Source organism: Meles meles, chromosome 17 (genome assembly GCF_922984935.1).
Source record: "Meles meles chromosome 17, mMelMel3.1 paternal haplotype, whole genome shotgun sequence".
NCBI lineage: Eukaryota > Metazoa > Chordata > Mammalia > Carnivora > Mustelidae > Meles > Meles meles.
The window spans coordinates 3034506-3060378 of record NC_060082.1 but is presented as its reverse complement, the minus strand read 5'-3'; the positions used below and the strand labels follow the sequence as shown (position 1 = coordinate 3060378).

The 25873-nt window shown below is 60.2% G+C and overlaps 1 protein-coding gene across 2 annotated transcripts in view; it reads right to left on the bottom strand.

Annotated features, from left to right (window-relative positions):
• KIRREL1 (kirre like nephrin family adhesion molecule 1) overlaps positions 1-25137 on the bottom strand; it is an 85733-nt gene extending 60596 nt beyond the window's left edge. For both annotated transcript variants that reach the window (XM_045983090.1, XM_045983091.1), the window contains exon 1: positions 24841-25137. In XM_045983090.1, the coding sequence (XP_045839046.1) occupies positions 24841-24892 (52 nt within the window). In that variant the 5' untranslated portion in view covers positions 24893-25137. The remainder of the gene's footprint in view (positions 1-24840) is intronic.
• Between the last annotated feature and the right edge of the window lie 736 nt (positions 25138-25873).

Here is a 25873-nt window from a genome sequence, read left to right as displayed (position 1 = left end):
TCCCGCCAGCTCCGTGCTTGCCTCACCTGCAAGCACCCAGAATTCCGCACGCGGCCTCTCAAACTGCATCATGGGGGCCACTCCTCGTCAAGAACGCACAGCAGCTGCCCCCCGGGAGCCCAGGTGCACAGAGCGCCCTGCCGCGCCCCTCCCCTCTGCTGCACCCACCAGCACGCCAGGGGAGCTCTTTCTCCCCATCACCACCTGCCCACCTTGTCCCCTCCTTCCGAGTCCTGCTCCAGACCCACACCTCACGGAAGCCGGGCCAAACCGGAGTCATCGGTGACCACACCCCGCCTCATTTCCTGGCCGGTCCTACGTCGGGCCTCGGGTTGTGCCGCATTTACCGCAGAGGCTTACAGCCATACCCCAGTCAGGGCACGCGTGATTTACCCCTGAAACCCTGCAAGGGAACAGAAGGGACCAGGGACAACCCCGTTCCTAAAGCCCACCGCAACTGCCAGGCCCACAGCCTCAACGGCCTCCCTCTCCATCCCGCGGCTAAGGGAAGAAAACAGGGTAATCTTAACACAGAAACACAAAAAGCCACAGCTAAAACGAGCCTCTGCTTTTACCCACCCCTTCCTCACGCTCGGGGAGACTGAGGCCAGAGAGGCTGAGCAACCTGTTCCAAGCCGCACAGCTCACTGAGCAGGCAGGAAGGACACCCAGGGGAGGGCAATGCCTCGTGCACCCCGATGCTTCTCCCAGCTGACAGAACGAGCCAAACCCAGGAGGCGCCTGGCCCTCGTGGGGCCAGCCAAATTCGGTTACTAGGGCAGCACCTGCCCTAAAGTTCAGGAAGATGCCTGCCCTGGTCTCCGAGCAGAGAGCTGTGGCCCAGGAGGGGATGCCCAGGTCTGAGGAAGAAGTGAAGAGATTCTGAAATGCGATCCCACGAAAGTCTAACAGTCCCAGAACGAAACCCAGACACAGCGTTTTGGGGTTTGGTGGCGACGCTTCCTGGAGGCCAGCCCATCTGGGCCATTTTTAGGTATCTGAGAAGGGCGGATCCCCCCGCTCCCCGCCCCCGCCGGTGCTCTGTGCACAACCCGGGCACAAAGTCTCTGAGCAAAAAGAATCCCACAGGCTTTCTCCTCCAGCCCAGGAAACCCAACTGCCCTTTAGGGAGGCTCCGTCCTCGGTTATGGGGAAAACACGCCGGCCTCGGCCCCCTCCGTCCCTCTGAGGAAAAGCAGTGGTGGAGATAAAGCAGAAGTCATTCCTTCAGGCTTTAGGAAGCACGATAATGAATTTTTAGCAGCACCTAATTATGTCCTCCTGAAGATAATATTAAAACGCTGTCTGCGTTCTCTGAGCAGATACCAAGTGATAGTGCAGAAGGGGCGAGGAGGCGAAACCTCCTCACCGGGGCAGGCCAAGCGCAGGGACCGCCCTGCGCTCCCTGGGACGCGGGTCTTACGAGCACCGTGTGTGCGTGCGTATGCAGAGTGTGCGTGCAGGTGAGGACGTGCGTGAGTGGTGGTGAGTGTGTGCGTGTATGGGAGGACGCAGGTCCGTGTGAGCGTGCACACGCGTGTGTGAGCATTGTGTGTGTGCTGTGTGCGCGCTGGTGTGGACTCACTGTGCGGCAGGCCTTGGGCAGTGAGCGGGGAGTGAGTGCCGGGTGCAGAAGGGAAGAGAGACCCGGTCCCCCCCCCACGGGGGTGCCCAGTGCTGGCTGAGAGGCCGCGGTAAACAACCCGCTGTGATCAAGACAGAACGTAGGGGCCACATTGAATTGTAGGCTGTTTCCTTGGGAAGCCCGAAGGCAAGAATCATTTATCTGGGGGGTGGGGGGAAGGACACCACCTTAAGAGAGAGGCACTACAAGTGCACTCAAGGCAAAACCAGGTTTCCGAGCAGGAAGGATGCGGAAAGGGGTCACTGGGGGAAGGATGGGGAAAGGGGTCACTGGGGACCCCGAACTCTCTGAGCTGAGGGAGCACGGAGGTGCGAGAAGACAGGGCTGGTGCAGGGGACAGTGAGGGGACACATGTCCCCCTTAGAGCGAAAGGAAACACACCACAAACCCTGGGACCCCTTCCCACACAACCCCTGCTCAGCCATGGTTCAGGCTCTCGCCCGGGTCCTTCCACAGGTCGTTCCTGGGAGCCAAACACAGCTCCGGCAAAATCCCTGCCCCAGCCCCGGCTGCCCATCTCCGAGCCCGGACTCAGTCCACCGAAAGCCCAGACAGGGCCTTTCTGTACAGAGACTGAGAGCCTTGGGGCCTCCCTTTCGGCCCTTCTCCCATCGGCTGCTTTCCAACCGCAGGGAAAGAAGATGGAGAGGAGGCAGCGCTCTCTGCCTCTTTCCCTCACTCTGCTCTGCTCTGCGGTTACACTCGGCAATGATCCTACAGGCCTGGAATCTGAGGAATTTCCTGCCCCGTGCTCCCTGGAAGAGCTGAGCGAGACCCAGCAATTAGGCCTGGAGTTTCCACTCCAGCCTCCCTCCACCCCGCGGCCTGGGGCGTGTCTGGGGCCCCAGCAGTCCACACCGAAGGCTGCCCCTCAGCCACCCTGCCCTCACCCCCTGTCTGCCACCGGGAGTCTCTGCCAAAATGGGCCACACCCTTTCCTCCGCCCTCTGGGATCCAGTACTAGTGCTGGACACACACCAGGTGGCTTCTTCCTCATCGGCATCCGTCTGGGGATAATTCAATCCTTTCTCTCTTTTTTCCTTTTTTTGCTTTCTTTTCCTTTCTTCCAACCCAGGAGCCACTACCGCAGGGCGCCTCAGCTCTTTCTTCCTCCCTACTCCTGCCTGGCCTGTTCCTCCCCACTGCACCCACCCCTGCCCAGTCTCTCTCTCCCTCCCTCCTCCCTCCCTCCCTCTCTTCCTCTTTTCTCCTATGCTACATGTTCTTCACTATGTACTGACTCGATCTGGGCCCTTGTCCCAGGCCCCGCTCTCTGCAGGCTGCGAGTCTGACCTGCCCCTAGCAGCGTGTCTGTTGCTGGGACTTCCAGATCACAGGGGGGAAGATCTGGGCTCCTACTTTTTGGTTCAAGCCAGAAACATAGGGACCAGAATGGGAAAAGATGCTCCCAAGTCCTTTGAATGAACCCTTATGTAACTTCTTTCTGCAGCAGCCAGAACAGCAGAAGCAGATTTCTCTTCCTAATTACACTTTGTTCTGGCGAATATTAAAATCCGCTCCTAGTCCCTCATCGCACATCGGTCGAAGGCTGGATACCAGGTGCCAGGGCACAGGCAGCCTGGGATTTAAACACTTGCCACAGATAGTTCTCGTGCTGGCCAGCCTCCTGGGACTCCTGCGTCGGTGAGCGGTGGACTCCCATCCCCTCTTCACTTCCCTCTCAATTCCAGTATCCCTTCTGGCCCAGGCCTCTAGCTCTACGTTTTCTTCCCCATTCCAGACTCCCCTTCATGAACGCCCGTGCCCCGCTGGGTTTTCATGCTTCTGCGGATCAGTGGATGTTTCTGAATCTTTTCTGCCCAAAGTCGCAGGGAAGTCATGACCCAGTTGTTACCTGGTTTCCACACTTCCCCTCTCAGTGCACGTAACACACCCCGTTCCCAGGAGGGCACCCCTCCCTCTCCCCACCCCAGTTCTGCAGCGACAGTGTCTCCGCTGCCCACAGGCCTGGCCCAGGCTTCCAGCAGCCACGCTAGATGCTTGGCCTGCCACGGCCGCCACGGCCCTCCCACCGCGCCTCTTGTTCCCTCTCTCGGAAAGCAGGGAGGCCAGGCCCAGGGCGCAGCTCTCCCTGGCTCGAGCTTTCGGGGCCTGGGCCTCCTTTGCAATCTTCCTTACTCTGATTCTTGGTCATTCTGACCCAGGACGAAATTAATACTGGACCTCCTGCACCTCCCCAATCTTAGCGTGCTCCACAAGCCTCAGAAGGAGAAGACTGTGGTGGAAAAGGAAATCGAAGCCATTTCAGTACTTCCATGGGAATGTGCGCTGTCCCCGCTCTCCTCCAACTGTCAAGATATTTGCCTTTTGAGGTTGAGAGTTGCTACTTGCCAGTCCCCTCCCCCCCCCCACCACCACATTCCCTTCAAACAAAGCTTTTCTGTCAGGTTTCTGACCCTGATGAAGATTTTTAACTGGAATCCTCCCCCCACCCCAATTCTGAAGGATCCTTTGTCTTTTGAGCAAAAGAACTGAGGGACTGGAAAGGCTGCTTTCTCCTTTTTTTTCCCCTTGTAAGTAATTGAGGAAGAATTTTAAAAAGAAAAAAAAGACCTGAAGGATAAAAGACAGAAAAAAAACAATATGGAGCTATTTTTCTTTCTCAAAAATTTACTTGAATGGAAAACAAGGGAAAGACCTTGAGGAAAAGAGAGGAGAGGGGCTGGGAGAAATGTGGAAGCAGGGAGGGGGAAGGGGACGTGTGACAGGGCACTTAGGATGACCATCGGGGGAGCACCGGGAAACCCATCACTGGGAGCACTCAGCACCCATCACCAAGAGGACTTGGGACACCGTCACCAGGAGCCTTCAGGCGCTGTGCCCATCACTGGGAGCAAGCCCTCAGGTGCCCATCAGCGGGGCTGCATACCTATTGAACAGTTTCTCCCACTTAAAGAGAAGAGAAAGAACTGGAAACCCACACTGAGCCAGCAAAAAGAGCCCTCCTCTCCACACAGGCACAGCACCTAACAGTGCCTCGCATTCAGTAAGTGCTCAGTAAATGCACGGTTGAACAAAACAGGCCGCCATGGGTTCCTGGTGCTGATTTTACTCTCCTCCAGGACCACATGAAAGGTTGGCTGGGACTGAACAGACAAGGGACACGGAGCTCGGGCCCGTCTCACCCGACGCGCTTGCACAGGCCTCACAAACAGAGCTCACGTTCTGCAAACCACTTCTCATCTCACTCTGTTGCGTTCCCTGGGCCCGGTTCCTGCCCTATCTGGCTAGACACAACCGATCCCAAGAAAGGCTATCAGCTCTCAATTACCAGCCCATCGGTTTCTCACTTTAGAGATTATCCATGGAAAAATCTTAATCCCAGGCAGCCTGCTTCCCTCCGCCACCCAGAACGTTTCGGTTGTCAGTCTTGGTGCGAGCAGGGAATTAGACCTCACGTACGTAGCAGTCCGAGTCAGCACTAATGAGCGAGGCAAATCTGATTATTACCATCATGATCATCACCATCAAGCATCCCAATGTTAAAAAAAAAAAAATGTTTTTTAAAGCAGTGGCTGGGTGTTACCCACGGTAAGCCTGCCCCTCGCTGCATCCACTAGGAGCAAACAGATTTAACCCGGGACTCCAACAGCTCCCCACAGTCCTGGGCCATCTTGACAGCACGTCGAAAGGAAGACTCCCAACCATTTATGTGTTCTGCTCACATTTTAGTAGCTGCTCCCCCACTATTTGCCGGGCACCGTGCTCTCTGTTCTATTTGTCTTAACTCAATTGACTTATTTGTTCCAGAAAAGATTGGGGGCAACATAATAGCCATTCAGTCCCTGACATAAACCATAAGTTGTGAGAAGAAAGTCGGCATGGCGTGAGTGGGGTGAGTGGGCAAGCAGGGAAAGAGAGATCGTGGTCAAGTTCATATACGGGATGCTCCCCGGGAGCTCAGGAATGCCCATCAGAGACACACCGGGAGGCGAGCCTTGAGCTTCCGAGCAGCCAGTGCAAAGAGGACACGTTCAAAATCAGTGACACCAGCTACAGTAGCAGTAAAATAAGAACCAACCGATGGCTAAGGGTAAGTAGCGCCACAGAACTTTCTCCACGGATCCGGAGGGGAGGACACCGGGAGGTGCTGAACCACATCCCGAGCAACAGCCCCCGCACAAACACAGGCTTCGAGGGCGGCTCAGCACATTCTAGGTAGGCTGGTGGCTCAGCTCAGGGAAAGCACGTCTTGGAAGGGCTAGATCTGGTCAGTCTCGGCTGGCCACTCTCGCAGGGCCTGGCTCCGTGTGAGGATAAAATTTACAGTGCCTGGAGGTGTGGACTGCATGTGGGTCGTGGCAGCGGGGGCGGGGAGGGCGGTGTCGCGGCACAGAGGAGAAAGGGCTCTTCGGGTTCTCAGTTCAGAGCTGCTCCTCGAGGCGAGGAAGAGAAGGCCGCCTGCTCGAGAGTCACCGCTTCTCGGGACGCATCGGAAGGGAGGGAAGGCAGAACTCGAGACTTGCCCGGTGGGAGGGGCGCGGGGGGCAAGGGCCAGCCAGTTATTGTGATATCCGGGGTCAGGATGAGGTAACAGAGCAAAACTCCCTTAAAAATACAGAAGTACTTTGGCATTTAAAAGAAATTTCAACAGAGTTCACTGGACCCCCAAACACCAGCTTAGCTCCTGGCCGCCCGAAGGCTCAGGAAGATGGTGTCCTGAATGAGGGCCCCTGCGGGGCAGCCCGGAAAGGAGCCCCAGCAAAGCTCCCGGTGAGCGGGTACCCAGACCCTGGAGACAGAACCCGGGGCCCCGAGCATCTCAGACCTGGAGGGCGGCGGTCAGCTCCGAGGTCAGCCTGCCCATGACCTCTGCACCCTTTAGGCTGGAGATCGTCCCAGGGAAGAACGTCCACACCTCAGGTACCCATCGAGGCATTCGGGGCCCAGAAGTCCTTCCACGGTTCTGACCAGTCCTTCTTGCTGAGTGCCCTGTCCTCACAGTGCGGGGGACAAAGCCTGCCCAGCCACTGTCCCGGGGGCTGCACTGGTGCGAAGGGCCGTCGTCCAGCAGAGGGAAGAAGGCCGGCGAGGGCTGCAGCTCCGGCTGACGCTCCGAGGGGCGAGCCCCTGGGCGAGTGAGGAGAACCCGGCCGGGGCTGGAGTCTGGGCCATCCCCCTGACAATGGGCAGGAGTCTGGAACCTGCAGCCTGTTACTTAATTATCTCTGAATGGTTTTTGTTCCTGGCTTTAAACATTTACCCCTGTTGGGTTTTCACGGCTTCGCCAGGGCCTCTGTCTCCTTTTCTTTGCGGTTGCCATGGCAACGACTCCAGGCGTACAACCGCTCTCTGATTTTAAATAAAAGTTGAGGTTTCTCTCTCTTCCCTCCCTCCTCCTCCCTCCCCTTTCTCTCTGGCATGGATGAGGTTTCGCTCTGGTCCCCGCCCTCCCCTTCACCTTCCTCTCTGCCCGGAGCCCTCCACCCAGCTGCTTCCTTCTCATCCGTCTTCTCCCTTCTCCCATCTCCTCCTCCCACCTGCCTCCTCTCCAGGCTCTCCCCAGACCTTGGGGCTCCAGGCTGCCCCTAATACCCAGGCTGTCAAGATGGAAGGGGCAGGTCCCCGAGGGGGGGTAGGCAAGCCAAGGCTGGAGGACAGGGCCCATCTGGCGAGCAGTGTCCCCAGTCCTCTCCGGCCTCCATGAGCAGTGGGCTCCTGCTCTCAGCTCCCCAACAAGGACCTCCTGGTCTGTGCAGCGAGGGGGAAGCGGAGTGAGAGGTGTGTGTTGGGGGCTGGGTGGGGGCATCAGGAATCCGGCTGCAGCGTCTGCTCAGGGCAGCGGGTCACCTTCCCTCCGGAGCCCTGGGTTTCACTGCCAACTGGCAGGGTGGGATTAAATCAGCGGTTTTCAAACCCAAGAAATCTCCGCAGCTATGGGGCCAGGGGCCAGGGACACAAGGGCGGTGGAGACCCTGCCCCAGGCTCTCTCGTGCCCACCCAAGCCGCGCAGGCCGAGCCGTGGCGGGCCTTGCAGCAATCCTACAGCAGCAGACGGTGTTTCCAAGCCAGGAGCTCCTTCCGCTCCCTGCTAGTGGCTGTTGGAGTGACTCTCCATCCCCTGCTGCCCCTTCCCCAGCCCAAGTCCTGGAGAGACAGGATGGCCTTGGCTCAGGGAGACACCTAACCATCTCTGAGACATCTCTCCAAGACAGAGGAGGGCCTGGTCCCCAAGGACTTTGCAATAACTTATACTCACAACTCCAAGCAAGAGGGGCTGACAGGCTTTATGAGCTCTGGGCTACCATTGGGGAAACGGACTTGTGCGAGTCACACGGAAAGTCAGGAAGGACAGGATGCTGGAATCTGAATGCAGGTCTCCTGACTATAGACCCAGAATGTTAGGATTCGACTGAACAGTAAGAGCTCACAAACACCGCGGGCTGAACGCGTCCCAGATACCTTGCCAAGCGTCCACACGGGCCAGGATGTGATCGGTCCCACCCCCTCCCCACAAGGCAGATGCCGTGACCCGACAGGGTCGAGCTGGTGGGAGGCAGCAGGTCCTGGGCTCGGACCGGGCTGTCTGAACCCCAGATGCTGAGGAGCTCACGGGGGGTCTCAGACACCATCACGCCTGCTCCCTGTCTTACAGTCAAATAAACCCCGAAAAGCCACAGGACAGGCCCACGAAGAGTGACTCTGGAAACCCAGGACACCCGGCCCCCGTCTGAGATCAGCTCCGACGTACCCTCGAGCTCTCACTGTTTGCCATCTCACTGGGGACAGGGGGTGGGGATCCATATGGGAAAAATGTCCCAACACCCAAGGGTCAAAACTGGAGGGATGGAGGGAGAAACAGCTGGTGGTCAGGAGCCTAGAAAGAGCTGCCTCCACACGCATTAAGAACTAGAGAGCTCGGGCGCCTGGAGGGCCAGCGGGTCTGGGGAGTGTGCAACCCTTGACCTCTGGGGTCAGGAGTTCAAGCCCTACAACGGGCGTGGAGCTTGCTTAAAATAAAAGAAAAAATAGAGAAGTCAGAATTGGGGGCCTGGGCTGGGGGTGCTCAGAAAGAAGAGAGGCTGTGCACCGGAGAGACCCCGACGAGGAGGAGGCCAGGGCAGGGCTCAGAGAAGGTCCTTCGATGCAGCCTCCTCCTCCTTCTCCCAGGCTCACTTGGGCCCCACACCCCCCTGCCCTTAGGACCCACCCGGTCTCCCCCGCCGGGGAAAGGGAAGAACTTGGCACCCCCTCCAACACCCCAGGGTCCAGGGCCTTCCCCTGCTGCCGCTCCTGACAACCAGCCCCCCCGTGGAGGAAGGAGCAAGCAAGACCCACCACCCAGGCCTCTCACGGGGCAGACCCTGACGTGGCCCAGGGCTCCTGCACCCCAGCACGGAGCGGAGCACGGGGCCAGCACGGGGCGCTCTAAGCCTCCCCAGGCCCCCGGAGCCACTCTCCAGCTCAGCCCGTCTCTTCAAATCAGTTCCCTGAGGAGGAAAACAGGCCCAGAAGCTCCTCTGGGGGCCCTGACCCTCACCACAGAGGAGGCCCAGGCACGACTTATGAAAGAGGTTGGGGTTTGTTATTTGTTATTTTTGTTTTGTTTTTAACAAAACATAATCCAGGGCCTTGGGGAACTTGCAATCTGGTGGAACACTGAAAGGCCAGTGCTTTAAGTGGAGTCTGTGAAATGAGATAAAGGGGAGGTAAGTCAGGAAGGGCCCGGAGGAGTCGGCGCAGCGAAGCCTGGAATGTGGGGGCGTCGGGTGCGGGCTGGGGGCCGGGACTCGGGAAGAGAGAAGGCCAGGCCGGGGGGTGCTGCAGGCCTGTGCTCTGGCTCCCAGTCCGGGTCCTGGTTTTCATTTCTCCCTTCCCCCACAGCCCAGCTCCGGTAGGGCTCTGAGATGATTAAAACCAAAAGAATTTTAAATGTCTGGAATTCACTTTTCACCGCTGATGCTATTTGCTTATTTTCCCTCTCTCTCCCTCCCTCCTTGCAATTTCTCCTCCTGGGAGAGCTGTTTGCCTCAATTCTTTCCTCTGGCCCAGTTTGCAGGGAGGGTTCCCAGTGCCCACCAGACCAGTCTGTTTTCACTGGGGGGGGGGGGCGGGGGGGGGCGGGGGGGGGCGGGTTGTGTCGGGCAGAAGGGAGGGAGGAGGGAAGGGCGGAGAGGCCTTGATCTTACTGGCGAAAGTTCCCAGAAAAAGAAAAGAGAAGAAATAGCTTTCAGGGAAAGAAATCTGTCAAATGTTTATGTTCCCACAAGACTCTGCAAAATCTTTTCATAGACCCAAGCCCAAGTTGAGGGCGAAGCCCGAGCATGTTTCTTCAGGGAGGAACTAACTCTTCCATGGGCCCAGGAGCCCCGGAGAAGCCCAGCCCCGGGCCAGGGGCCCCTCACCCTCCCAGAGCAGCTGGACCATCCCCAGGACAGTGGACACTGTGCATGGGCGTGGGGGGGTCACACCTATTTTCTTGCCCCAAGTCCAAACCGCATCCCACAGTGTGGGAAATACATGCTACACCCCGCCATCCCGGGGTACCCCAGCTCTGGCCCTCTGAACCCCGCTCCTCTGCCAACCAGAACGGAGACCCTGCGCCTGCCTCCCTCGAGAAGAAGCAGCTCTGACTGTAAACTCCCAAAGGTCGGCCAGGACTTGGAAAACCATGAAGCCAGAAAGAATCTTGGAGATCAACCTTCTCATTTTACGATCAGAAAACAGGCCCCGGTCACTAGGTCACAAACAGGGCTAACATCCACAGCTGGACTCGGAAGCCAGTGCTCTTTCCTCCCTGATACAGATGTTCCCATCGTAGTGCCCCGGAAGCCCGAGGCCGGGTCGGAAGTTGGAGCCCCGGGAGACGCGCCCCTCGTAACCCTGGAGCCCACGGGCTCTGCTGTGGGCCGCGGGCTGTCGGAGGCCCAGAGGTCCCCAAAGGGAGGAACAGCCCTGCCTGGGGCTGCACCCCAAGGTGAAGCAGCCCCAGCCCCAACACATGGTTGACATGTAGACAGAACACCCGTCCGGGGCCAGAGTGGCCTGGGCTGTCAGTCTTCGTGCACGCCCCAGAAGGAGCTGAGGGCAGCAGGTGAAGGCAAGGACCCTCCCCTCTCTCCAGCTTCCTAAACAAGACACGTGTCTCCTGCAGCTTCCCTGGGCACAGGCTAGGAGCTCTCCCGAGCTACGGTGACAGAAAGGCCCGCGCTTCCGAGCCCCTGCCCTATGCCAGCGACGCCATCTCGATTAGACTGCCTGCGAGCTCCTCAATGTCCCCACTCCCCAAAGAAGCGGCCGTGGCTCGGACAGTTAACATGACAACCCCAAGGTCTCACACCCAGTTAATCACACACACACACAAAAGGGAGAAGGATCCAACTTATTTCACTCTGAAGACCAAGCACATTGTGCCCGGGTCAGGAATTCAGCGTGGAGAGGGCAAAGGGATGCCTGCCTGTCTCATCACTGCCCGCGGGGCCAGCAGGGGTCCCAGCCAGACGCCCTATGTGCGGGAGCCCAGCCCCGTGTGCCGCCCTTGGGGTCGACGCCTCGGTGTCTGAGCCCCACAAACCCACCTCCAGACATGGCTCCTCTCTGCCTCTCGCTGGGGCGGAGCCCAGGGAAAGGCGGAGGCCTGCGGTGATGCCAGGACCAAGGCCGGGAGGCCTCCCTCAGCCCCCACTGTCCAGCTGCGGAGGAAGGGCACCCGGCAGGTGTGAACAGTTTGGGCCTTGTGCTCATCCTTGTCTGGTCACTCCCATGGGACGGAGCTAAGCCCCCGGTGCGTGTCCTATGCTCCTTGAAACATAAACGTCTGGGACCAAGCCCCGGGTCCCGCCTGGCTGGTGGCCCTGGCTGGCTCTCGCCCATCACGGTAACAGGTTCCCAGCCCGCCGGCCCCTCGTCCCAGCACAGGCTGGAGCGACCGCACTTGTGACCACGTCCTGCTCCTCACCTAGCTTTCCGCCCGGCAGCCGGCCTGTCTGTCTGCTCCCGGGCGGGCTGCGGGCCCCAGCCACGCACGCAGCTCGGGGAGGCAGGCGCGGGGGAGAAGGCGGGCCTTCCCCAGGGAGCACGCGGCCTCCCCACCGGGCCGGCACCTCCTCGAGGCCCAGGGCCCGGCTCCCACGGCTCCAGGTGGTGCCCGAGGCTGCCCCAGAGCCCATCCCCCCCCCGCTGCCCCCCTTCCCCAGCATCTCTCTCCCCTTCCCCCCACCCCTGTGCCGCGGCTTGGAGCAGGAGGTTAGGAAAATGAGCTGCGAGCCCAGGAGACTGTCACTGTCTGCTAAGTGTGAAAGCCAGAGGGATTAATTAAGAGACAATAAAAAGGAAAGGAGGGCGAGAGGGGGCCTCGCGGCTTGGCTTTGATGCTAGAACCTGAGGTGAGCCCAGCAATTAGGGGAATCTTTATCGAGAGTTAGCTATAATCCACAAATTATCAAGCACCAAATGCTTCGGGAGCAGGGCACACTTCACTCCTGCCGAGTGACGGACCTGCAGACAGGAAGGACCGCGGGAGGACGGGGCCGGGAGCACCGTCTGGGGCCCGGGAGGGCCGGGACCGGCTGCCACGGGCCGGCGCGCACAGGGTCCGGTGCCAGGCCGCGGGCAGGCCTTCCAGGACGGCTAGCGTGGAAGAGGGCGGCCACCCCCAGCACCACGTCCTGACAGCCCGGCTCCCGGCCCCAGGTGGCTCCTCCCAGCGGGGGCACACACGTGCCGCCCATCGTGCAGGGCACGGACCTACTGTGACCCCCACCGCCCCCGGGGCGCCAGCGCCTGTGCTGTGGGAGCCTGTCGGCCACGGGTGCGAACACCTCAGGGTTCACACCCGACAAGGCGGCCCCACAGCTCCGAGCCCCACCAGCCCCGCTGCCGCCCACGGGCCCATCTCCCCGCCTTCCTGCTCACAGGGTCCCGTCTCCCGTCCCCTCCTGCTGCCCTCCCAGGGAGCCTCCCTCACGGGCCCTCCAGCACCCCATCTCTTTCTGTGCACGGCACGACGGGGTTCAAACCCCTGCTGGTCTGAGATCCTTCCTTCTCTGCCCGCACGGAGGTCCCTCAGGGTCCACACAGGCAAGGCCGGGCTGGGGACACCCCGTGTGATGCCGAGAGGAAAGTATCCGTGCTCTGAAGCTAGAACAGGTACTGCCTGGGGGGGCCGGCCTCCCTTTACCATCTCCTCCACCGCCCCCGCACAACCATGCCCAGCCGCCGTCCGGGCCATGCTCAGCCTAGCCCCCGTGCAGGGGGAGGGAGGGGCCCCCAGGCCGAAGGCAGAGCCTCTGGGAAGGACGCCAGAGCCCTCCAGCCCCCCGCTGCCCTGAGCTTCTGGGAGGGGGACCCCGGACAGGTCAGGGCACGGGGGCTCTGGCCCTGACTGGGGTCACTGGGAGACCAGACTTGGTGCTTTGCTGGAAAGCCAGTCTGAGCCCTAAAGAGACAACCTGCTCTGACTCGTGTGGGGCCTTAGAGGCGGTCTCGCCGATGGCCTCCCTGGGCTGGCTTCTCTCTCTGCCAGGAAGTCCGACTCTGAGTGAGAAGATGAACGTCCTGGGGAAGACGTAACTGACCCCCACACGGAGAGCCCTGGACGTTGACTCAGGGGCAGCCCCTAATGAGACAGGCTTTTGTGCGGGAGCAGGAGGTTCAGGTCAGACGCGAGGAGGGACTTCCCACTCGTGGGGCTTCCTTGCCATGAGAGTAGTGAGCAGAGCGGATTTCCCGTCTCCTCCCAAAAGGACCCCGAGGTCCGGGTGAAGTCAAGTTGGCCTGAAGAGCAGCATCTCGAGAGTCCCAGGATGTGCAGGTTCTTCACCCCCCCATTTTCATTCCCGGTCCTCACTCCAGAAGGGTAGCCCCACCTCCTCCATTTACCCCGAAAACCCCCGATTCATGTGGGTGGTTTGCGGTGTCCCCGTGCCCTCAGTGTGTGGCGTCCTCCGGGGGAGAGCGGAGGATGAACAAAAAACGGTGGGAATCCCTGCTTCCCCTGCTGGCTGGGGTTCCCCAGAAAGAAGGTCTGAGCGTCACCCAAGTCCTCAGCGAACTCTGAGGGCAACGTCCCCCCCTTCTCCAGCCTGCGGACCCTTCTGCACACAGCCAGAGCCCTGCACATGCATCCAGACACGCGGCCAAGAGCGTCCCAGCTCTCCGTGTTGGCCCAACAACCACTGGGTCTCCTGAGAAGCTGACCTGCCCAGAGACGGTCCTCACTGCCCCCCAGACCAGGCCCCCAGGGGAGCCCATGACCCGTCTTGCTTCCCAAATCACACCATTTGCTCACAACCCAATATTCAAGCCAAAGCCAATAGGGTCAAGGTCCCTGTTAGATCTCTGTCAAACTGTCTTCCCCAAAACTCCACCAACCTAGAGCTGGATAATAGACTTTTTCATAAACTAACAAACAATGACCAACTGGCTCAAGCAGGGAGGGGTCCCCACCAAAGCCCTGGCTGGTTGCTTTTCTTTTCTTTTTTTTTAAAGAATTTATTTATTTGACAGACAGAGATCACAAGTAGGCAGAGGCAGGCAGAGAGAGAGAGGAGGAAGCAGGCTCCCTGCTGAGCAGAGAGCCCGATGCGGAGCTTGATCCCAGGACCCTGAGATCATGACCTGAGCCGAAGGCAGAGGCTTAACCCACTGAGCCCCCCAGGCGTCCCTGGCTGGTTGCTTTTCAGTTCTGCACCTGGCAGCTGCCGTGCTGGTGAAGACCGGGCAGTGGGGTGGGAGGGCTCGGACCTGGCAAAGTGCAGAACGGGGCCCAGGCAGGTCAGTCTCCACGACGCAGGGGGCACCGGCAGGCACTGCCCCTCTCCTGCCCCGTGATAAACACGGTGAGGGAGCTCCAGGATCAGGGACCCGCCCAGGCTCCGTTATACAACTGAGCAAGCCGACAAGTGACTTCGGTCACGAGGGTTCTATTTTCTGGGGCCTGTCGCTAGCACGTGGAAGGCCTGTCTCCCCAGGGGAAGGACGCTCTAACACGCTTGAGTGTGGTCCTGGGCCCGGCAGCACCAGCGGCAGCCGGGAGCCCGGTGCCAAGGCAGCATCTCACCTGCCTCAGACCTTCTCGCTCAGAATCCACACTTCACCCAGACCCCCGGGTGTCGCGGAAGCACGCGGAGTCTGAGAAGCGTGGCTGCGGCGCCCTGAGTCGAAAGCGTCTAGAGAGACGGGGTTAAGGCGGTCACACTTCCTGCGCCCTGGGCTGAGGGTGCTTTTCCAGGCCTACAAGGGGGACGGCTCCACTCCGCGGATGCGGAAACGGAGGTCACGGACCCGGACCAGGGTGTTCTCCGCTAGGCTCCGCGGCCGCCTCAGAGCTCCCTCCACACTGTGCCCTGGAGACCACAGCCTCAGGAATGACCGGCAACGCTGTTCACCTCCCTTGGCAGCGAACCCAGACGCCTGTCTGCCTTCGGACTAGGACTTCCTTGCTCACCGGCACATCCGGCAGACTGGAAGCTGCGAGAAGCAGGCACTGGGCCGTATTAATAGAGGCCGTGATTTCTGGACTATCTACTCTGCTCTGGATTCGGATCCTTGAGATGCTTCCCTCCCGCTTAGGTAGCTACTACCGCCCCCATTTCACGGACCAGAAAACGGAGGCTCCCGCCAGGCGGTTTGGTCCCACAGACCTGCTGGTAAGGAAGCCCCAGCGCCCTCCAGGGGTCACCCAATTCCAGGGTTGTGTGGCAAGGGCCCAGTCTCCGTGACCCGGCCCTGGAGCGAGCCCAAGGCTACGCGCACACACTAAATCCCGTAGGTACAGGCGCTGCGGCCCCCGCGCTCCACTTTCTGCATAAATGGAGAGCAGCAGTGGTGCGGATAATCCTGAAGTCATTTCAACTTGGCTTTGCAATGCATTCGCTGTTTTGTTTTTTTTTTTTTTTGCAAAGTCAGATTTTCCTTTCTAATTATATTTGGCTCAAACTGACATTAAAATGAGTTTGCATTCCCACTTCACCCACTGCCTGGCGAGAGGCGACCTCCCAGATGTGTGCGGGGCGATAGGCACACGAGGGCAGGATCCGCGTGGCCCAGAGCAGCTGACAGCAGCAGGGGCAGCAGCCCAGGCCACATGCGTGTGCCGGGAGAGCAGGCGGGGGGGGGGGGGCAGCTGGCAGATTCCTGGGAGGCTGGGTCGCAGGCACAGAGCAGCAGGCCAATGGCTTGGGGCTTGGGATTAAAACCCAGGAGTCCTGATGAAAGTCCTTCTGGAGAATGAGGGCACCAACATGGCGAAACCTTGACTTCTCTCAGGGTCTCTGCCCACCAGCCTGCCCACCCCTGGGTTTCTGCTCCTCTGAAAATGCCTTCGTCCCCTCTGAGTTCCCCCTCTCTGCCCCCATCTGCCCATCTCAGCTCCTTTCCTCGTAATAACCTCCCGGTTAGACAGGGAAGAAGCTGTTCAAAGCTCCTCCTGGCTCCACAATGCTGGGTAATGGAGCGAGCAGGGCCCCAGGCTGTTCCTCGGAGAACTGGGGAAGGAGGGAGGAAACTCTGCTGATGACAGGATGAAGTTAATTCAGAGATGAGCACCACCGGGTGCGGGGTGGGGGTGGGGGGTGGGGAAGAGGCTGCTGGACGCAGGGGTGAGGAGATTTGGGGCAAGTGGGCTTTAGAGAAACAGCCTTTGTTCCTGGAAATCATAATCCTTGGGAGGGACCTCCGCTCACTCCTTCAGATTCCTGGGCTCCTTCCGTCCGGAGCAGGGGGCACAATCGGGGATTGTCCAGAGCCGACTGTCTTCACCAGCACAGCACTGCATTCCCAGGGCTCCGGCCGCCCGCAGCCCCTGAGCCGCACATCTGGGGACGTCCCCTCCCCCCGCCGGGCTCCCAGCCTCCCAGGCGGCCACTGCTAGACCTCAGCACTTTTCACATTCCAACCTCACAACCTTGATCCTATAGGATTGTCACTGTGTTTGTCCAGGGGCCGAGAGTGTGCGCCCAGGGACGGCCACCACACTTCCCTGACCTTCCCATCCCCGGTGCCTAGCAGAGAGCCAGACCCAGCCCGCCCTTCAAACAAGGACACCTGCTCAGGGGGACACCGGCTCCCACCCCACTGGCAGGAGCCTTCTTCAAAGGTTTTCACTGGAGAAAGGGAGCTTTCGAGTCCCCCCCCCACCGCCCACACACACACACATATGGATGGCCAGCCAGCACAGCCCTGAAGTCCCCCCACAGGGGTTAAGTCCAGACTGGCCCTCAGATGCGATCAGAGGGTCCCCCAAACTCTGGGAAGCCCCCCACCCAGGCTCCCGGGGAACAGGCACGAGGGGCCTAGGTTCAGGCCCCTGACACCGCCCTGCTCTGGGATCCCTGCACGGAGCTCAGCCCCCACACACCTTTGTGCTAAACCTGAGGACTCTGTTCATCATCTCAGGGGATCCCCAACCCAGCGCACAAGTCTGAGACTTCCCAGGGAGAACTGGTGTTTCTCTCGGGTTTTTCGCTCCGTCAAACCCTAACTATCTGTCTACTTCACCTTTGTTTAACTGAAGGGCTGCAAACCTCGACGGCCGCCCCTGCCGGCGAAGAGGGTGAGAGAAGAGGACAGTTTGGCGAGGAGTCAAGTAGGGATCAGACTGAAACAACAGAAGGCCTGCGGCCACACTTCCGACAGGACGGTCGCTGGGCTGGCTTCTCAAGCCCTTCCAGGTCTGGTCCCGTCTGCTCTGAGTCCCCTCTCCCGTTTCCCCCCACACAATCCCCCCTGCAGCCGGGCTCCATGGAGCCCCGTGTTCGGCAGCCACACCTTGGCTCCGGAAGTTCTGCGGGTCCGGCAACACTCTCCCTCCTCCTGCCACACGCACGTCCTGTCTGTCCTCCGACCCACTTCCTCCCCGAAGCCCTTCCTGGCCTCTTCGGCCCATGCCAAGTCCCCTGGCGGGTCGCTCCAGCTCTGCGCCGAACGCCTCGTCCCGCACGGCCGCGCCCTGCCCAGCGATACCGGGAATCCCGCCGCGTGCACATCTTAGCTTCTCGGAGGGGACAGACCCCCAGTGGCAGATCATTTTTTTTTATTTTTTTTTAATATTTTATTTATTTGACAGAGAAAAATCACAACTAGGCAGAGAGGCAGGCAGAGAGAGAGGAGGAAGCAGCCTCCCCACGGAGCAGAGAGCCCGACGCGGGGCTCGATCCCAGGACCCCGGGATCATGACCTGAGCCGAAGGCAGAGGCTTTAACCCACTGAGCCACCCAGGCGCCCCCATTTTTAAAAACATCTTTGCACAACACCTATCAGGATGTGTGGGATATAGTAATACACATTGGCCGATTTGGGGAAAAAAAAAGTTAATTCTCCCCATTTTCCGTCTTCCCAGAGGAAGGAGGCCTCCTGAAGCTAAGTGACTGACACTTAAATCCTGAGGGAGACCCCGCAGGGCAGGGAGAGGGTTCTGCTGGTCTGCAACAGAGATGTCTGGCCGGCAGGAGGCACAGGACGCAGGGCCAGAGTGCCCGCTCATCCCACATGCCTTCCAGGACGTGCGCTCACTCCTCACACGGCTTCAGGAGGAGATGGGGGCAGAGAACAGCATCCCACAGCCTGGTCCAGAAGGATCTACATGCCTCCCTTGGCCTGGGGGGAGCGGGGGGTTGGGGGAACCAGCCCTGCAGGCACAGAACACCTGACGTGAACTTCTGCTGTCCCTTCTCTGTCTCAAAATCCAGGCTGTGCTGCCTTCGGGGAGAACCCCCACCCCCATGAAGCCCAGCACTAGGTAGGGGAATTTTCTAGGGAGTGCTAGAGATTTCCACCCCTGGATTTAAGACCCTTCATTCTGAGGAGGGTGGTTGGCTTCAAGGCCCATTTATTTCAATAGGATCCCAATTTTGTTAAATGGGCTCAGGAAGGGCAGAGAGGAATGAGGCATCAGCCCCCAGAGACTACAGAGGTTAATAAAAGTTGCTGGAGAAATTAAACGTGGAGGGAGGGACTGGGAGCTCCAGGAGCGGATGGAGGGAGAGAGAGCAGGATGGGAGAAGAAACAAAATGTGATGTCCCTGATGTTTCCGAGCCTGAGCAGCCTTCCTCCTGGGTGTGCCGGGGACCGAATCGGGGTGCAGGGCTTGTGAGCCGGGCAGGCAGGTGTAAGGGCTGGAGCTGCAGGAGGGAGCGCCCCGAGCCACAGAAGGGGAGCCACCGGGTTCTGACTCCCTTCACCTTGCCGGCCCTGTGTGCGTCTCTCACAGGCCAACGCGGGACGAGACAGGCAGCAGTGCCTCTGAACAGTCAGGACGGCGCCCTGGCTGCAAGTGGCCAGCCACCCAGACACGCGGCAGCACGGCCACCTGAGCTCTGCTGAACGGACTTGCCGGGGGAGACGTGGGTCCGTGACAACGCACACGCGGGCAGGCGAGGTGAGTGTGTGTGTGTTGGTGGGGACAGCATGCACACATGTGGACCGACGCACACTTGGAGTGCGGGGCCTGCGGCAGAAGAGGTGAGGTGCTGGCCCAGGGGGCTTTCTCTGGGGAGTCCTCTCCAGCCCCCACCCCAACTGTGTCCCAGCCCTGCCTCTGGCTCAGACTGGCTGCTTCCTCGCTGACAAGCTGCTTCTCTTCTCCGGGCCTTCCAACCATGCGACGAGGACAGGAACTCCTGCCTGTCCCAGACGGCTGTCCATATCAAGTTAGTTACTAATACACACAAAACACCCAGTGGGTCCTCCACACACACCAACGACCGTGTCCCTCACTTGAAGTGAGCCCGTTTTCTTTCCTGCCTTGCCCTGGCCTCACGTTTCAGGACCAAAGACGTGGCTGGGTCTTTTTCCTCCCCTGCAGACCACCCAGTCCCACGCCCCCGGGGCCTTTCCAGACCAGAGCCGCCTCCAACAGCCTGCTGGGTCAGACCTGCTGGAGGGACGGGAAGAAACCATGCAGGGGCTGGGAGGTCAGGAAGGGGCACGGCTCTCTCAGCTCCCGATCCATGGAGATGGAGACCCCACCCTGGCACCAAAGACCCCCCAGAAATTAGAGATTAAGGAATTGGCCCTCAGTCCCTTCCTCCAGCCCTGCCGCTACCCTTCACAAGTCATTTCAGCGCTTACGGTCTGTTTGCTCATCTCCTCAATGAAGAAACGGTCACTACCCTGCCGGTACCACAGGCGGGTCGTCTGCCTCTGTTAGATGCGGTGGTACAGGTCAGAAGGCTGAAACCGCGAGGCCCCACACAAATGTACAGACAGAGACTCTGTGGGGTGGGAAGAAAAGGGGTTGACGCGTCGCAAACCTCCTTCTGCTCATAGACGGGGCAGGAAGCTCCCACCCGCTCTGAGCAAAACAAGCGGGGCAGGGAGAGGGACGCAGCCCGGGCAGCAGAAGCAGCCTGCCCGCCACTGTGGGGAGGACAGGGAGGCCACTTCTCCCCTCCAAGGCTGCCTCAGCTCCTCCGGAGGCCGGACACCCGTGCACGTGCCCATCCTGGGGGTGCCTGGCAGAGGGTAGGCTGTGCGGCCACACAAAGCAAGTTTTAATCTGGGATCTAACAGCCCAGGTACGGCCTTGAACAAGTCAATTAAACTCAGCCTTGGGTTCCTTATCCATAAAATGAGGAGGAAGGATTTACTTCACAAGGCCATTAAAAGGGATAGGAGATGATATGAAAAGCACACAGTAGGAATGCAGGAAGCACACAGTAGGAATTCAATATAAAGTAATCTGAGGTTTGGGTGTGGAATCCACCTCCCACGAGCACTTCTCGCCCACGCGTGGCTAGGCAGAGCGTCTCTAGAACAGGCTGCCCGAGCCCCCAGCCTCCCTGTCTGCCAGGAAGGGCCTGGCTTGGAAGTGACCCATCGCCCAGTGCTCAAGTCCTGCCTCTGTCTGCTCTGGCCACTGCAAAAGTCAGCCTTGCGTGCAGTTCCCAAATGTGCGGTTCAGGGACCCGTGAGTCCGTGCTCAATATTAGACACAAACACAAGGTTGCAACCGTTTCTATTTCCCAAATACAGCCCTTTAAAGAAAAGCCACTTAGGAGCGCCTTCACACCATCCAAGAAAAACCATCCAATGCTAAGAAAAAAAAAATGTAGAAAGACAGAATTGTGGAATAAAGGATTATTTTGAAAATGTGAATGAGTTTACCTTTACGGGATGCTGCTCACTCCCTTTTCTCCCTAGTTCCCATCCCACGCTGGACCAGGAAAGATCTGTCCCAGTCAGGCCTCAGTCCCTGGGGGCATGTGGGGTCCCTGGACAGGGCGGGAGGGGGAGGGGCGCGGGGTAAGGGGAGGGTGTGCGTATGTGCAGCCTTTGAGGTCCGTTGGTTTCCACAACCACCAGCGAGATACTGAACCTGTCTAAAACTCAATTCCTCATCCATGAAAGGGGACAATTACAGAGCTGATCTCAGGGCCTGTCGCACAGGTTAAACTAGCTAATGCGGTAAGAAGTAGTTAGCACTAGGGCTCCGTAAATGATCTGTGTTGTTTCCAGCCTCGGGAAGGCAGCCACCACCTCAGGCCAGTGTCCCCCCCTCACTGCCCGCAAGAGCCCCGGATCCTTCTCCCTGGAATGCCAGCCTCTTGCACTGCTTTCCTCCCAGCCCCAGAGCTCCTGAGCTCTCCAGCCCACAGGGGCTGCTCACTTTCCCTCCTGGGTCTGCCAAGACCCTGTGCTCTCCAGGAGAGGTCCCCGAGGAGGCGCTGAAGGCCAGGACGAGAAGCGGAGGGGCCGGAGCGCGAGGACGGAGCAGCAGCAGGAAGACGCAGACAGCCGTCTGCCGCCCTCCACGTGCAGGCCCAGGTCCTGAGGGCAAGCACGGCCGGGCCCCTGTCTCGTGCCGGACACCGGTCCACGCACTCGGCACACAGCACATTCCATCGCCACGGCAACCCCGGGAGGTACGATTTCTACCCTCGCTGTCCAGGCGAGCAGAGTGAGGCCCAGAGAAGGCGCCTGCCTCACTCAAGCTGACATGACGTGTCTACCAAGTGACTGAGGGGCTGTCACCAGGGATGGACTAGCCTGGGGCCTTTCCCACACTCGGGCGCTTGCATCAAACCAATCCACTGATCAGAGTCAAGGGCACTCAGCAAGCGCGTAGCGCCAGCGTCAGAGACTGAGGGGGTGGAGGAGAAACGAAGACCTGGTCCCCAGGGGTACGGAGGCCAGAGGTGCTTCTGTCAGAGGTCAGGGCTCTGGGCTCTCAAGGTGAAGGGGGAGAGCCAGACAGTGCTGGCTTCCTGGTCCCCACCCCACCGGAGAACCCAAGGCAGAGCAAGACACCCCCAGGCCAGCAGCCTGGTAACCAGCCTAATGTGGGAGCAAAGGCCTCCAGGCCTCCTCCTTGGGATCCGAGATCCTCTGGGGTCTGAGAGTAATGCCCACGGAGCAGCGAGCTCTGGCTCCCTTCGGCTCTGAGGGGAAGCTGGAGCCCAGTCAAGGTCAGAGGGCGACCTGGCATCCTGATCTCTGCCATGTCTCCCCAGCCTCCAGGCCTGCCTCTGGACAGGCACGGGTTGGGGGCAGGGTCATCTGCAGCCCCTGTGCAAGGGGGAGGGGAGAGCAGGGCCCCCACCACGGGTCCTTCCGCACTCCTCTTCTCAGCCAGGACAGAGCTGTACTCAGGCAGCCGAATCCTGGGAATTTAGGAGGTTCTTGACTCTTCCTTTGGCTCCTCACCCCTGCTAAGCCGGGGCAGGGGTAGCTGGGGACCTCTGGGGGCTGGAGGGACAGATTTTCCCCTGCCCCCAGCTCCATCCCCCAGAGGCAGCTCCCGCCCTGAGCCAGCCTGTCATCCCACATTGCTGTGATTAGCTATAATCTTTCTTTTTCAATTTCTCCTCCCAGAGACTGGGGAGAGAGAAAATCTCCCAGAAAATGAATAAATATTTCAATTTTCGGCGCAATCAGTCTGAGGAGCCGGCGCATGATGGAAACGGGGGGAGGATAATGGTTTTCATTTAGATAAGATACAGAAAATTATTTAGTGAAAAATGAAGATTGATGAAGCCCATTGAAATTCTTTAAAACGTGGTTTTTATTTCTCTGCCTGGGCTGAGTCTCTCTTTCCCCCTTCCCTCTGCCCCCCTCAATTTGATGGCCTTCTGCCACCTTCTCCCCTTCTCCCCACCAACAGCTCCCCGCCCCCCCGCCACACCCCCTCCCCCTTTTCCTCTCCCACTACCCCAGTGAGACCTGAAACTCTTTCTTTCTAAGGATGGAGGCCAAGGAGAGGTCACCCACCCTGTGACTCTCCCAGCCTCCCTAGGTCCCTGCTCCCTCTGTCCCTGCCGGCTCCCCCAGTCCCTCCCAGGAACCTTGGCCGGGACTTCCTCTTTCCTCCCCTTCCATTTTCCCCCCTTCCTTTCCTTTGGCACCCCTCCCCCACCCAAATACTTTGCACACTCCATCGGGTCTCTGGTCTTGCTCTCAGCCCCTTGGGAGGCGGGGAGGTGGAAGCTTGGCTGACCGACCCTCCCCCTTCCCAAAGGGAGGACCGCACAGAGCACACTCCTCTCCTTCTGACCGTTTCTGCTCCAGATTCAATCCGCATGTCTCTCCTGTTTGCTAACTGCAGCTTTTGTTCCTTGAAGCTCATTTTGTTCCATATTGCTGACATGCCAGGGCTCCAGGAAAGGGACAGACCTAAGCTTGCCCCCAACACACGCTGATAATGACCCAGCACCGCCCCCCCCCCCCCCCCCCCCCCCCGCAGCCAGGGGAACAAAGTCAGAACTCGCGTCCTCTTCCCAACTTTCTGCCAAGCTCCTGCTTGGCCTGCCAACCCCAGGGCCAGGCCTCCTTCCCCAGCACCGCCTCCCAACCCACTCACAGGGGATGCCCACCCTTCCCAGATCTTAAGCTTGTGTTAGGGGCTTGGGTGCCTTTCCAGGAGAGAAAGATGAAGACCAGTCCCCCACCAACTCAACCAGGCTTTGCCTTGAGAGCTGGGGAGGGGCCTGGTAAGGAGAGGAGGGGTCCAGCACAACACCCCACCCCTAAACACACACACACACTCCCCAACCCCGGAAGGGAAGGGAATTAAGAACAGGCCAATGTCTGAGGGTGTTCTACCCAAGCAGACTTCCCTCCACCAGATTCCCCTGCACAGAAAAGGGGACCCCCTCCTCCATGATGTACTCTGTCCACCTCCATAGGTGTCTGCCTATATGAACGTCTGTTCAAGTTTCTTTGTTTGCTGGAGGGTTGGTCTCCCTAGAAGGGTTTCAGTGTGCGTGTGTGTGTGTGGCGTCCTTGTAAATGCCCGCCTGCATCCATGCCCTGTGTCTGGGTGAGTTTTGATGTGTTTGGGTGCATGAACGTGCAAGCCGACGCGGAGGAGGAGTCTGTGTTCCTCGGGGTGTCAGTGCCTTTGTGTGTATGTGTCTGTCTCCGTTTGGGGATGCTTGTGGGTATATCTGTCTCAGTAGGTGAGTCGTCTGTCTCCGTGTCTATGACTGTGTTTTGGTGTTTGTGTCTCAGCTCCATTTTTGGAAGGGGGCGGCTAGCTCGGCAGGATTAACTCTTCCCTCGAGTGAGACCCAGGAGGCCAGAATGCACACCCACAGAGCCCGGCGCTGGCTGAAGCCTGGGCCCTCGGTCTCCCCAGCTCCCCACCCCCAACCCCCAGACTCAGGAGACACTAACGTCCTCATCTCTTTCAACCGCTCCCTCATTTCCCAGCTTCTCCCCTGCCAGTTCCAAATACGCCCCGACATCCACACTTTCCCGCCCCCAAGCGGGATGTGAAACCCCCTCCAAGGGCCCCCCTGAATATCCAGCTAGCCCGAAGCTGCCCATGGAAGTCCACTCCCCAGCCGTCGCCTCCGCGAGCAGCGGTCCCGCCAGAGGCCCCCAGGCGGCCCTCCCCGTTTCCAGTGGGGGCGGCCCAGGCGGGAGGGAGCGCCCCCCGCCCCTAGCAGGGGCCGGGCTGGAGCTGGGATTCCCTCCGCGGGATCTTTGGGACCGGGTCCCCAGCTTTCCGCGCACCTCCCACCCCGAACCTGAAATCCCTCCTCCCAGCCCTCACCACCCTCGCGTCCCCCTCCCGCAGGACCCGGGCGTGCGGACTCCAGGCCTGGCAGGGCAGCAGCGGGGAGGCTGCCCGAGGCTCCGGGGGGCGCCGTGGGCGCGTTCGGGTCCCGCGACGGCCCGACCCCCGCGCTCGCGGCCGGGGACAACTTGGGCGCATCCGCGGGAAAGTCGGGCCCGCGCCCGGGGTGCGGGCTGCCTGCCCGGAGGGGCGGCGAGGGCTGGCGGCCGGGCTTACCTTGGGAGAAAGTGTCGGAGAGAGTGAGGATCCAGACGAGGAGGCTCAGCATGCTGCCCGCCGCCCGCCGCGCCGGGGCCCCGAGTTGGCGACGGAGCGCGGGGCGCGGGCGGGAGGAGGGAGCGGGGCCGGAGCCCGCCCCCGGCCCTGCACACGCGCGTGCTCACGCGCACACACACTCGCACGCGCGCACCCCCGCGCGCACAAACTCACTTCCCTGCCCTGCGCTCTCCTGCGCTCTCGGCCCCCAGCCGCGGCCCCCGCCCTCCCGGCCGCCCCGGCCTCCGCGGTCCCGCCCTCGCCCCGGCCCGGCCCTCTCCCGCCCGGTGCGGCCGCTCGCCCAGCTCGCGCTCTCCGGGGCTCTTCCGCTCTCCGCTCCTCCGGGCCCTCCCCTCCCCTCCCCTCCCTCCCCGCCCCTCCTGACGTCTCCTCCCCCAGCCCTCCCTCGGCCCTCGGGCCCCCGGCGCGCACGCACACCCCTCGCCGGACTGAGATGCCCGCGGCGCGGGACCCGGGGGGACCAAGGAGCGGCCACGCGCCCCGCCCGTCACACGCAGCCTGGGGCCCGCGCTGCCGAGGGGGCGGCGGGTTGTGGGGGCGGCGGGGCGAGGACCTGCCCCGGGGCCGGGGCATGGCTGGGATGGGGAGGCAGCGTGAGGGCGCCCCTGTGTGTCTGCGGGGGGGGGGTGTCGGGGAGCGGGCAGGGTGGGCAGGTGGTGGGTCTTGGAGTCAAAAAGCACAAAATCCCTGTTTTTTTTTTTTTTTTTTTTCTTGTTAATCCCACACCCAGAATCTAACCCCTAGGTTCCCGAAATTGGGAATTCTCGGTGGATGACTGAGCGCTGGGGCGGGATGCGATGCGGGACTCTCCCCACCTACAAAATCCGGAGCTGGGCACTGCGAGAGGCTTCTCGGAGCCTGGAGCCCCGGCCCGGGCCACACCGTGGGGCCAGGCCAGCTGTCGCAGCCCTCAGCCCGCCGGGAAGGGGAGCCCTGGCCTCCTGCCTTTGTTCATCCTGGGTGGTACCGTCCA